Consider the following 13,898-nt stretch of genomic DNA (forward strand, 5'->3'; position numbering starts at 1 on the left):
ATTAAGAGGGGAAAATAAAGTGTATTGAAAACTGTGTGGTCTCTTTCTGAGCTAGATGTTTAAACAACCATCTCCAACTTCCATTTAGAGTGCCCCCTTTTTATGAAAACAAGTTATAATGAACCTAATAACACCCAGAAAGCACTTTCAGAAAAGATAAATACTGATAAACCTTACCTTTTTACTTAAATCTTAAAAGCACTTAAACTCAAGGACTATTTTTGTCCTGTGTTTGTACAGCTCTCAGAACAAAAATCCATGTAAAAGCATTAGACTGTTGGCCATTGTTAGGTTGCACTGTTTTTGAATATGAAACCCATCAAATTCACTCAAAATAAACTTCCCTGTCTTCCTTTGAGGAAACTATGGAGTCAGAGAAAGAACTGCAACAACCCTCCTGATATCTGAAAACCCTACATTTCGGAACTTGTTTTGGACCAGCTCAAGACAGAACCATTTCAGTGTTCAGTGTTGCCTCTGGCACTGCAGCACAAATTTGGAAAAGTAATTTCTCCCCTCTCCACTCCTTTCCTCTTGGTGCCTTTATTTGTCCCATATACTCTCCAACAACGATAAAGAACACCTGATATCCACACCTGGTCCCTCACACTCACAGACTGCCACAGCACAACCATCTGTCTGAGAAGCAGGCACTGAACATCTCTTCCACACTCAAAGACCGGGAAACCCTTCAAGCAGTAGCAACTCCAGGAGGCACACCTGCATCATTCAATGTTCATACAGCTTTCCCTCCATGAAAAGGTATGTTCTGCTGCCTAGCTTTTGCTGGGGCGAAATTTCATCTCCAAACCAAAATGCTCATAATGCATCTCAAGTACCACATTTGATTAAGAACATAACTTTGGCAAAATATGTTTTCTTCTTTACAAGGAGGTGCTGACTAGTTGAAATGGCTACAAACAGCTTGCTTTTAAAGCACACCTAGCCTAGCTCTAAAAGATAAAAAACATACTCTTATGCCCCATTTTACAGACACTGAAGTTGTGACATCTTGGAAGTGCTACAACTTACATTAACTGGGAATAGCCATCATTTGAGAGATTAAAATAACAAACTTAAATCTTATGCACCATGCACTACTAGCAAGAATTTATGCATTCTTGGATTGGGAATATATCTACCCAGTTCACTATTCTTTCTGAACCACTACTCCTTATCCCCTTCCCCTTGCCCAGAGGAACAGACTTTGAACTTAGGTCCTTAATAGTTGGGGTTATGTACCTTTCTGTTAAATCCTTTTATTTTTTCAAATCACCAAACGATACACGTATTTTCAAACAAGATGCCTATTTCCGGGTTGATTAGATTTCTAAAACACTTTCTTGTAAGTAAATGTGAATACTGAGGAGGGAAATATCACCTCCTGTATGTTTATATATCACTTTGCATAACAGAAACCTAACAATTTGCTTCTAGGGTGCTACTGTAATGCAAAATACTACGCGACCCCCTAAACAGGAAAACTGCAATAAGAAAGGTATATACAAAACCCCAATGTTTGCCAGTTCCATCACATTTTCACTTGCAGAATCAAAGTCTGATAGAAGTGGATGGATGATTCTTGGGCATTGCGCTACATGCATATAGCACATCTGGAAGTGAAGTGATGTCTGCAGACCAACAAGCAAGCACTTGCTGAGACTCCTCTGTACAGAAACACTATAAGAAATTATCTTTTTTAAAAAAGCAAAGCAACAGATTTTCCTCCTTCCTATGTGGTCTCGTTTTAAACCAAAACACTTAAACCAGCAAGCAAGAAACAGTGTGTTCTAATCACATCTTCAACTGCAATTTTTATTTCCTTAAAGAAATCTGTTGACAAATTAGATATGAACTGACTTGCTGCTGTTAGATTTGGATTTTTTGGTCTTAAGAACACAGTACCTATACAAGTTTCAGTAGATGTTTAACTTGAGATGCAGACATGTGGTGTCTCATAGTTACAACATTTCAAAAAAAAAAAGTTAGGACTGCACATGCTAACATATGTGATTAGCTATTTATCAAGTGATCACTCTTTATCTAAATATTGATTTGAGGGAGGAATTAGATAAGCAACTACAACACTTAAACAGTCTCCTTATTCCCTAAAGTAAAAAGGGGGTGAGGAACAGAACACACAACGCTTTGCCTATAAAAAAATTCCTATCTGATAAAGTACTAAACATAGTAACACATCTGAATGGAACGATTCTAGTTTATCTTATCTTTTAAAACTAGAATCACCAGATCCTGAGTGGATTTTTTTAAATAAAAACCAGAACTACTCAAATAAACTGATCTGAAGAAAACACTGTCTCTGCATTTGCTGCTTTTAAAAGCTGAGTAAATTCAGTGCATCTGTGTTCCTTGTACTTCAGCACTTACTTCCACATATTCATTGGTTTAATAAAAAAGCTCAGCAGTAACTAAGTACGATATTTAAGTCACTTGAATATTTTGTCACTTTCCCACACTGAAAAATTTAAACACAATGATGTTTATCTGGTTTATTAGTAGGCTCTATTCTTTTTTCATTCTTCAGGTGCATCACCAACTCTTACTGCTATATTTTCTAATAGTCAGATTCTCCACATCAAGGACTCTGCTCTCCCAAGTGACAAAAATCTTCGCAATCCTCAATTCTCATTCACTTCCAATAGCTACCTGTTCCCTCTGCTTTCCAATGAAGGCAGCCCTCCTGGCTCTCCCTTCAACTAAGACGATGAAGGAGACCCAGGTTTTAGACAAAACCCCATAGAGTACTTTTTTCTTATAAAATCAGCATCAAGACCTCCGCCAAGTTTTGGGTTTCCCCCTCCTAGTACTGTGCACAAGCTCTGTAAGAGACAATCTTTTTTTTTCCCCTCTTGATTATGTGCCACCAGATATGGAATAATTTAAATCTGTGAAGATGCTTCAATATATCATCACTTATATTCAAATAAGGCCTTCTTAAGACAAGGATCAAGCTGTCATCACCAAGACCATCATTATGAGCTTTGAAACCACTAAGGTGAAACTATCACAAGAAAAAAATAAAACAAAACAAAACACTGCTATATTTCAAACGGCAATGACAACCACCCCGTGAAGGGTTCACATGACTGAAATTCCAAAAGCTATCAAGCTATAGCTCCACCCACCCATTTTAACTAGACATCATGCACTAAATGAAACCTCAAGTTACAATGCCACCCTCAGCTCAGCTATCAATATCTTTTTCAGCTTATATTAGGGTAGACACCAGCAGAACATTTACAAGACGACATTCTATGTATCAAAGAAGCACCACTTCTCAATCATTGATAATATGAATTTAAATACAGAAAAGCAGGCAAAAGAAAAACTATAGCTGCTTCTTCTAACTTCTTTTTGGAAAAATGTTCCACTGTGTACAACGTCAACCCAAACAATGCCTTGCCACTCCTCTCTGGATAATCACCTAATTTTGGTGTTTGGGCACATATACACAGCTCTAATCTCAACTCAGGGAGCAATACCAAAATACCACCAATGTCCCTCACATTCCCCAAGAGTTATAACACCATCTGGGTAACAATCTTCAGTTTAGGAACTGCAAGTCAGGTGCTTTCTACATGGCTATTGCAGCACAGGCACATAACTTTCTTTCGTAAGCAACTTCGTCAGTGCCACTTCAGAACAGATGACAGCAGTGAAGTTTAATGCTTCAGGCACGTAAAACCTTCATATATGTAAACCTGTACTCCAGAATTTCCCATTGAAAAAGCAGAGATCATTTGACGATGAAGGTCCAGCTTTAAAGTACATTTGTGCTCTACAGAAATATAACTAAACTTTGATCCAAAGCACCACCGCCCTGGTATGAGATATTAAAAGACAACCCTTATTCAGGAAACCAGTAATAGATCTTGTTTGTCAAATGAACACTCATTTATGTCAAGCTGGCTCCTTCCAAGGCCAAGTCCCTCAGTGCTAGCTCACTGTGACATTTGGAATGCCCTAGTTTAAAACTGAAACAGAGCCAGCATCTGTTCCCAATGCAGAGCACATGTTATCTTGCACTCTAAGTGCATTTAAAAACTACCTTTGATTTTCCAGGGTAGAGTTTACAAATTTCTGAAGCCACACCATGAAGGATGGCAAGTGCAGTTCACCTGTATACAGGTTATTTTGCTGCATTGAGTACACCAAACTCTGCATAGTGATCCAGTGGAACTTTTGATCCACATCTCAACACGCTGCTGTTCCAGAAAACAGAACTCTCTGTACACCGTACAGTAAACAGAACTATACACAAAATGTACTGAGTTGTCTTCCATTGAGGTATGTTAAAATTCTTGAAGATGAATTAAAATCTTGAAGAAAATCTCAAAAAAACCAGCTACCAACACAAAACTGAATAGTCATCAGATCAAGAAAGATTAATTCTTCAAGGAATGAAATGAGGCTTCCATTAACTGAAGACAAAAAAGAAAGGAATATTATACAGTGCTGCAAGCTGGAGTAAATAGCATTACTGTAGGTCTGAACATGTCTCTAGAAATGTGTTTCTAACTTTGAAAAGCCTTAATCTGAAATAGCATGTGGAACAGTAATGTATGTTGAATATTCTCTTGCAAAAATGATATTAACACTAATATAAACTTTGGGAAATACACATCAGATCAGGTACTCTGCTTTATTTTCTCAAGTAATACTTATCTGTGTAACACCCAGTGTTAATTAGGAGCTTTACTTTTCTGCAAGAACAGACGTCTAAGAAGCTGAAGTAGCAGTATAATGCTAAACTAGCACAAAAAGATAAGACTGCTAGCAGCAGAACCACGATCTTCTGTCATCTCCAAGCACTCAGACAAAACAAATACTAGAGCATAGACAATCACTAGCAGAAAGAAGGAAGAAGTTACTGGAATCCGCTCTTAAGGGAAGCACATTCCTCACAGACACCCCCTCTTACAGTTGAAGATGTATGTGACCAACATTGCTGCCAGTCCTTGCCGTACCTTTAAGTGTCCATCAGAGGTTATTGCTTCTTCAAATCGGCCAGCGGGACTAATCACAGGAAGATCCCCCAGCCCATTTTGGACAAAGATTCTGGGGCAAACAGCCTACTATTTAAAGTTGTATAAGCTAACTCAATACACAGCTTTAAACAGATTAGGAAGTGATTACATAGAAGCTTACCAGCATATCTAGAGAGACATCATCTAGCGAAGAACAGAGCGGTTTGATTACACCAAAAGTTGAGCTAAAGTAGGAACATGAGTCTTGGTAATAGATGACTTTTAAGTTAACACTGTGAAGTAAGTTGATTTACCATTGGGCAATTAAAAAAACAAACAGCAAAAGCTTACTTTTAAAAGTTATGTTGCCTGCTGCCTCATCATAAACAACATGCTTTTTTTAGTCATCTAACTCAAGAGACTCCTTTTTCACTGAAGAGTTTTCATGACGCAACAGAAAAAAACTAAAAAAGACCCACATTTTTCCTCATTTCCTAGGAAAGAAAAATAACTGGAACACACTATAATAATAATAAAGCCATGCAACCTGAACGAAGAGGTGGGTTTGTATGATTGTTTTCTATATTGGAAAAGTTTGAGTAGTTCAATAGAGGTTGAACAAACATCATTAATGGTTCAGAATGCATTCAGTTCACATGGAAAGGAAGGATGGATCTTCAGCTTCCTCACAATATCTGCTAAGTAGAGAGCAACAGCTTTAATGATGCATTCCAATCTCCTGAGGAAAGCCTGCAAATCCTTGAAGAACAAAATGAGGAAAATCAGTGAATTTTAATATCCTCTTATGTGACTCAGATTCTATCTCACGATATTCGTGTTCAATATTTAATGATTCAACACATACTAAAGCATTTGGGACATATTTGAATCAGCAGCACGCTAAGCCCCTAAGACATGAAAATGCTGAGACTTGCACTTAAACAGTGAAAAATTCAGCTTTGTTTAAAGGATGGCATACTTAACATCTGATCATCTTCCTTACTGCTGGGACAGGACTAGTCTCAAGTGTCAACAAGTTCTTGATACATGATCAGTTATAAGCCACTAGACTATTTTGAGGACATTCAAGGATAGGAGATCAGGAGTCACAAGCAAAGTCACAACAACTTAGAAGAGGCTAAACACAAATATGCTTAATAGTCTACCCTAATGCAGTTAATGGAAGCAATCCAACTTCAAGAAGGCTACAGGGAAAAAAAAAAACAAACTAAGAAATAAAGAGATCTAAAGTGATCTCCCACATCGCTGCCTTGTCCTGAAACACAAATCCAGTACAAACAGTACACAGCTTGTTTTTGCAGCAAAAGACAGCTTTCATGTATCCAAATTCATTACTACAAGATCAAGGTGTAACTTAACTATAAAGCTGTCTGAAACACTCTGTATCAAGACACAGGCAGTTATTTACAAATCATACATTATTTGTACAAAGAATGTCTTTAAAAGCATTCAATATAAATTCAATGAAATATTGCAATTAAAAACGGAAAGATATTTAAAGCACACACAAATCTTTATGGTTTCTAGCTGTTTGCATGAGAATATTTGAGATGCCAAATGAAATAAAACAAATACATTTGCATCCTAAGACTGAGTATAATTCAAATAATATAATTATACATGCAAAGCCTGGGACTACAACACACATACACTCATACTTCTTGGCAAGCATTAACATATAGACATTACACATAAGGTTAATCCCTTAAAAACAAAAAGTACAAGTACATGACATCTGCATAATTCAGCCCATGTCAAGCAAAGCTGACAAAACTGCAGACAACTTTGAAAGCTTCTTGAATTTGTGCAGGACAGAAGTATTGACACTCTGAAACAGTTGTGCCAATTTTTTACCATAACCTTCTAGTTCCACTTAGGCTGCATGTATTTATATGCAATGCCAGAAATCCCCCCCCTTCCGTCAATGCTTTCATGCTGTAAGTCAAGATACAACAGCAGCTAAAAATTTGGTGATTTAGAAAATCAAAACATCAAAACTCATCAAGTAAATTCATTGATAACAACATCCGATCTGCACAGTACTATTATAAAAATGGGAAAAACAAAACCCAAAAACCAAGCTTCAGCAAAGCAGTCCCATCAAAGAACAGAATAACATGATCTGTAATGGTCTACAGTTTTTCACAAACTGATGTTAGTACATAAAAACCAGAAGCTGTACTCCTACCAGCTCCCAGCATCCTGAAAACTAGCATTGGAAACCATTCTCTTACTTCAGGACAGAATGACAGAAGGCATTGAGCAATCCTAGGATCCTGTATATCTTATTTTTTTAAAAAAAAGAAAATATACTAAAGTGATTGTCAACACTTTGTCACTGAGTAATAGCAAGATGAGACAATACTGAGGAGACAGAAGCAGTAACACAAACCATAACTTAAACCACAAAACACATAGGGATGATGTAATTGAGAAAAGGCCAATGATATTGTTAACTACAAGCAAAGATTCCTGAGACAGGAGCAAAACAAGCAAAACATTTACACAGAGTAGCGATACACTGCTGTACCACTTGCAGGTCCAACTGGCTCCTGCGCCTCTACTTCCATAGCTCAGTTAGTCTACTAGTGAAATAATCCCAAAGATAACAGAAGGCTGATTAGATTGAAATTAAAACTAAGTATTCAGCACTCAGGCACCAGAAATATTCCTCCAACCTTAATCCTGCCTCTCAGCTCACATCTCTTACTGGTTTTCTGGTATGCGCTTAAATTATAAACAGCCAGCTCTTCTTTATTTGTAGCCTTGTCCAGCTGATTCTGCTATACTATTTTTTCATTTTCCTTTACTGATAGTGTGCTACTTTTCACAAATTATTCTATTAAAACATTTTAAATGCATGTCTTCATTATCTCAGTTGGTTTATGTGGAACTAGGGAAAAAAAAAATCATTAATCTTTACATGCTAGGATCACTCCTAAGATTTTTTTTTTTTTAAAGTTGTCTTATACATGATAGAAATTGTGCCTTTCTATCCTTTGGTACCAATTTAAATGAGATGGTACCAAGGAATTGATTTTTGACATAGTCTCTTCATTAAACTTCTCCAAATTCAGCTGGTTATCAACAGGTCTTGATGACACATTGCTCTTTCAATTGCCCACCAGTAATTTTTAAGGACTTTATCTGCTAAATCTTGCTATTATTATCGGGGGGGAAAAGACAGGACATATCCAGCTTAAGGTAATACCTGAACACTCTACACCCTTGCATCTTTCACAAGTAAAAAGCAACATTCTTTTTCTCTAATGCTCCTACATGTTTTAAACTTTTCTATACAAGAACTGAAATTCCAACAACTATACCAGATTTCCTGTCTGACATACATTAGATAGAGCATGTTAAAGATGTCTGGGTTTGTTTCAAAGATGCGCTTTCCTCTCGTTCATTCACTGCACTGTGAACTTCAGTTCTGAATCTGTCTATTTCTATCATCTGGAGAACATCACTAATGAAAAATATTTGGGGAATTCAACTGTATCTTTCTAAAATCTTCAGCTAGTCTAGTTAGCACTTGGTGTGTGTCAGAATGTATCACTATCACTATATAACTGGTTTTCAGGGCACAGACACAAGTGCAATGGAAGATGTAGCATATCTGGAAGCTACACTGTTTACATTAAAACAGGACTCAATCATCTATGGCCTTGTAACCAGACAATCAGGTGAATTTATAATGGTCCTTTTTCAAGCAGCAGTTAATCTGCTAGACTTATACAAGGAAAACAACAGGAAACACCTCTAATTCTGGGTTTTAGCTGTGATAGATGAGTGCTTTTAATTGACGCTGGAAAAAAAATAATGCCAGAGGTTTAAGATACGAAATACAACAGAGTACCTGAAAATAACTAAACATCAAAAGTATTATGCAAATAATTAAAAGAAGGCTGATTAAATACCCTGTGACTATCTCCAAGTCTGTAAGAGCAGCAACTACAAAGCTGGTAATTTTAAAGCTGTCTGGCCCTTCTTGCTTTGTATTATTTTCAAAGACCAAGATACCATGTGTTGAAATACAGCTGAAGCAAAAATTGGGGAAAATATTCTCTTTCTAGTTGTTCTCTTTAACATCTAGGTTTCCATCTCTGCTGAGTTTTGTTTGTTTGTCCAAGGAAAAGCAGCAGAGAGAATGGAAGTTTTCAGTACATTAAGGCATTATTTTCACTTTCACATTCTGTGTATTTTAGGAAGAACTAAATGTTCAACAGCTACACCCAATTCTGTCTACAATCAGTGGGCCACTACTAGCTTTATAAAATAACAATTATACTTGCCAGTTTTGAAGCACGCTGGATGCTACGGTTCACTACCAACGCTTTTCCATGCAAAAGCACTGCGATGTTTTTAACAACTGGAAGTAGTGGGGAAACTCTGTTTCCATCCATGATCCAGCAGCAGGACTCATCCCACTAGCATCAGGCTATGATGATGCCCACACTGAATCTGAGAAAAGTGCGTTACTGACAGCCTCCCCAAGGCTAGGCTGTCTCTGGAGACTTCAGATACAAGCACTGTCTGAAAAAGAGACCCATTAGCCCACAGATGCTGAAGAAAATGTAGCTAATGGATACATTGAGAAGACCCACATTTTCCCTCTACCATCGCAGCGGGAATCCTCACCAAATTATAACATCTGGAAGACACATTCCAGGTACATAGATATTGCCCTGTCTCCACAAGACTTTCCTCTGGAACCCTGTCCAGAACTGACAAGGTTTCAGAGCAATTATTTAGAAATCTTGCAAAACCAGAGTTTTGCAAGAACATAAAATTCCAGAAGTGAACTCTCTGCATGGGAAGGTATGATGCACAGACCCTCTCTGAGACAGCTGTTTTTGAAAGCTAAAGGAGGCTATAAATAGAGTGCCACTTGATTGCCAGTTTGCATGAAACTAAAACACAGAGTAAATACGAAACACTAGTTAGTTCTCAGGTGTCTTCCTTCAATACAGTCACCTCCAATATTCCCCATATTTTACATTGTACAACAGCATAACAACACTACACAAATGAATGGTTCACTATGCAAGTATTGTTTGTACATACACATCTTCCATCCAACACACTGTGAACTGCGTTGTTAGTTACGGACTTGCTATGAGGTATCTCATTTGATTTGCTGACTAAAAAAGAGCAGCAAGTAACCGAGACACGCAACGTACTTTATTTTGTACCAGTATCCATAATACGTTTTGACAAATTGACCAGAAAAGACACTCAAACAAAAACCCCAAGCAAGCAAAAAGCAGAACAAGCACATGGGCAACACCTTCAGTCTCCAAAATACTGAGTGAAAACTAAATGCTTGACTTGCATTTGGTCTGTCAGACTGTTGAAACAGTATAAATCAGAAAAAAAAATCTTACTTCATGTTCAGACTAGATCAGCAATAACCAACAATGATCTGTGATCTCAATCTATGTCTAAATAACCAAGCTCCTACTGAAGTCTGAAGAAGTGCCATATATACACTAAACTAAAAAGGCACAACAGGCCTGCCGCCTGGTAAAACTGCACACAAACAATCACACCTGACTAGCAGCAAAATTAGTGGGTCTATTAAGGTCATAAATGCCATTTTGAGTACAAGTGCCAAGGCTCTACTAGACAAGCACACCACATACTAACTCCTTTCGTTAAAAGCATAAGTCAGTGAGGACTGAGCAACTCTTGCCACCACCAATGCAGATCTTAGCATCAATTCCATGGAAGCCTCTCCCAGGTCCTATTTTCTTAAGGCTATAAAGCCACTAGACATGTTTAGCTTAAATGAAAAATTGTAACTAGGAGACCTTAACCTAGTCATCAGAGGGACTCTGTTTTTAACTCAAGTTATGCACATTTGCTTGGAGCAGTATCCAGAAAAGAGACCTTAAATAAATCTGAGAGGATGATTTCTACTGATCAAGTCTTGATACTTCAACTGTCAGAGACACAATCACGTAAAAGCAAAATCAAAAGGTCTTATGGTGCCTCTTCAAAATCCATACATCACAGTCTTAATTTTAACATTGTACTTTTCTGCTCCACCTAGAGCCAGGAAAAACAAAGAAAAAATCCTTAACTACGTAATGAGATGGATATCTATGCTTGATCTGCAAAAGTTAAGACAGTCCTAGAATCACAGAATAGTTAGGTTTAGGAGGGACCTTAAAGATCATGCAGTTCCAACTTCCCTGCCACGGGCAGGGACACCTCCCACCAGCCCAGGCTGCCCAGGGCCCATCCAACCTGGCCTTGAACACCTCCAGGGATGGGGCAGCCACAGCTTCCCTGGGCAACCTGTGCCAGTGCCTCACCACTTTCATGGTGAAGATATTCTTCCTTATTGCCTAGTCTAAATCTGCCCCTCTACAGTTTATAGCCATTCTCCCTCATCCCATCCCTACAAGCCTCTGTAAACAGTCCCTCCTCAGCTTTCCTGCAGCCACTTCAGGCACTGGAAGGTCGCTATAAGATCTCCCGGGAGGCTTCTCTTCTCCAGGCTGAACAAGCTCAACTCTCTCAGCCTGTCCTCATATGGGAGCTGCTCCAGCCCTCGGACAATCCTTGTAGCCTCCTCTGGACCCGTTCCAACAGCTCCATATCCTTCTTATGTTCAGGATTCCAGAACTGGACACAACACTCTAGATGAGTAATCCTTAGCTAAGGCTTCGCTGAGCACAGGTGTCAAGACATAACAGGAGTCAAAAGCAGTTAGGCCGCTAGTTTTCAACCCTTTTTAATTTTATGACCTCAAAAATTTTTCTCCAGAGCACTTGTATCCATGTAGCATGTACATCCATCCACGTGTGTACACACGCGTACTGCCTCTCTCTATATAATAGGTGGAAACCTGCCAGCATCAGCCTTGCTTTCCTCAATTACCTTTTGTAGATTCTTGAATGCTCAGGGACCACAGACAGAAAACGCCCGAGTTGGACGTGGTAACGTGATACACCATTAAATTCCAGCAAGAAACGGAATGAAAACCAATACCAACCACAATGAGAAATGCATAAGAGGTAAACAAATATATATATGTTTCTATATATGTATTATATAAAATATACATATCGCAATTAAGTTCCACCTCCAGTGCTCCACGTTCTACAGCAAATGCCCGAGTTAGACATGGTAATGTGACACATCACTTAAATTCCAGCAAGAAACTGAATGAAAACCGATACCAGCCACAATCGGAAACGCATAGGAGGTAAAAAAAAAAATATATGTTTTTTATATCTATTATATAAAACATATATACACCGCGAATAAGTTCCACCTCAAGCGCTCCACGTTTCGACTTCACGGCAGGGATTGCTCTGCCACACAAGCACAAAGGAATGCGTGTAAAATCAATAAAGCCATCGTCCCTGGAAAGCCAAGCCCCCCCGGAACAGAGTGTGACTACGATACACGCAACAGAGCTCTACACCTCTGAAAAAAACGTGCATCTACAGTTATTTTTTCCATATTTCGGGGCGGAGGGGGAGATGCCGAAGGCTCGCAGCCTGCGCCATTACAAAGAATATCGACAGTCCCTCCACACCGAGGGAATCTCCCTGCAGCCCCGTAAACTGAAACTAACACTATTTTTAACTCCGGGCACTTGGAAAGCGACAACGAGGAGCCCGGCGGCGGGGAGGGAGGGCGACACGGAGAAGAGGGAGCGGCTGAAGGGCAGGAACCCCCCTCCCCGCCCCCGGCCGGCACAAAGACACGCGAAATACCCGCACCCGAAGCCCTGGGAGAGCACGGAGAGCAGCCTGGCATTTAGCCCTACAAAAGCCTCTGTAAACAGTCCCTCCCCAGCTTTCCTGCAGCCCCTTCAGACACTGGAAAGTCGCTATAAGGTCTCCTCGGAGCCTTCTCTTCTCCAGGCTGAACAAGCTCAGCTCTCTTAGGCTGTCCTGCTATGGGAAGTGCTCCACACCTCAGATCGCTGGGATGTGTTAACGCTGTTATCAGTTAGCAACCCCGGTCGGGGCTCAGCACCGGCGAGTCCCGAGGCACGAAACAGCCCGGTCTATTCCGAGCCGCCGGCGCTCCGTCCCTCGTGCAACAGTTCCAAGGAAGGAGCAGGAGGAGGAGGAGCGGGCAGCGCTCCGAGGAAGCCCAGGGCTCCGCCGTGCCCCGGGGGAGCGGGAGGATAAAGCCGGAGCCCCACGCGAGGAACTGGGAAGCCGGGAGAGCCCGGGAGAGCCGGGAAGCGGGAGCTCAGCCTGGGGGACGCGGGAGCAGCTGGCACCCCGACATGTGCACGGAGTGGGGGGGGGGGGAGGGGAACGGGACCGGCCCCTCCGCGCTTCGCCGGGGATGGGGTGGGGGAGAAGGGCTCCGCGCCGCCCCCGCCCTTACCCAGGTAGTGCCTCCGCAGCAGGCCGGGCTCCTCCAGCCCCAGGCTCCGCTTCCGCACGTCCCACAGCAGGTGGGGGCAGTGCCCGCGGGACATGGCCCCCCCGCGCGCCGAGCAGGGCAGGAGAGGGAGGGAGGGAGACGGAGGGGGCGGCCGCTCCGCGCGGCCACCATGGAAAACCGGCCGGATCCCACCGAGAGGCACCGCCGGGCACAGGGGACGGAGGAAGGAAACGAGCTGAGCGGCGGCGCCTCCGCGCCCCGCCCCCACGTGGCGCCCCGCCCGCCCCGCGCAGCGACACGCCCCCCGCGAGGCCCCGCCCACCGTGGAGCCACGCCTATTTATAGGCCACGCCCGCTGCCGCGCGCTCCCAGACCCCGCCCACCGCGAAGGCCACGCCCACAGGAAACCCCGCCCCAGTCGCGTCGCCGCGCCCGCAGTGAGGCCACGCCCATTGTGGAGGCTCCGCCCCCCGCACGTGACGCCCCCGCCCCCTTGACGCCCCGACCCCCGCGCCTCGCCCCCCGCCG

The 13,898-nt window shown here is 41.5% G+C and overlaps 1 protein-coding gene across 6 annotated transcripts in view; it reads right to left on the reverse strand.

Annotated features, from left to right (window-relative positions):
* DCAF6 (DDB1 and CUL4 associated factor 6) overlaps window positions 1–13,612 on the reverse strand; it is an 88,183-nt gene extending 74,571 nt beyond the window's left edge. For 2 of the 6 annotated variants that reach the window (XM_069869333.1, XM_069869316.1), the window contains exon 1: window positions 13,371–13,612. In XM_069869333.1, coding sequence (XP_069725434.1) covers window positions 13,371–13,464 — 94 coding nt within the window. In that variant the 5' untranslated portion in view covers window positions 13,465–13,612. The remainder of the gene's footprint in view (window positions 1–13,370) is intronic. The other 4 variants (XM_069869348.1, XM_069869325.1, XM_069869341.1 and 1 more) reach the window with 3 other exon arrangements.
* Window positions 13,613–13,898: the final 286 nt, after the last annotated feature.

This window comes from Phaenicophaeus curvirostris, chromosome 1 (genome assembly GCF_032191515.1).
Source record: "Phaenicophaeus curvirostris isolate KB17595 chromosome 1, BPBGC_Pcur_1.0, whole genome shotgun sequence".
Classification (NCBI taxonomy): Eukaryota; Metazoa; Chordata; class Aves; order Cuculiformes; family Cuculidae; genus Phaenicophaeus; species Phaenicophaeus curvirostris.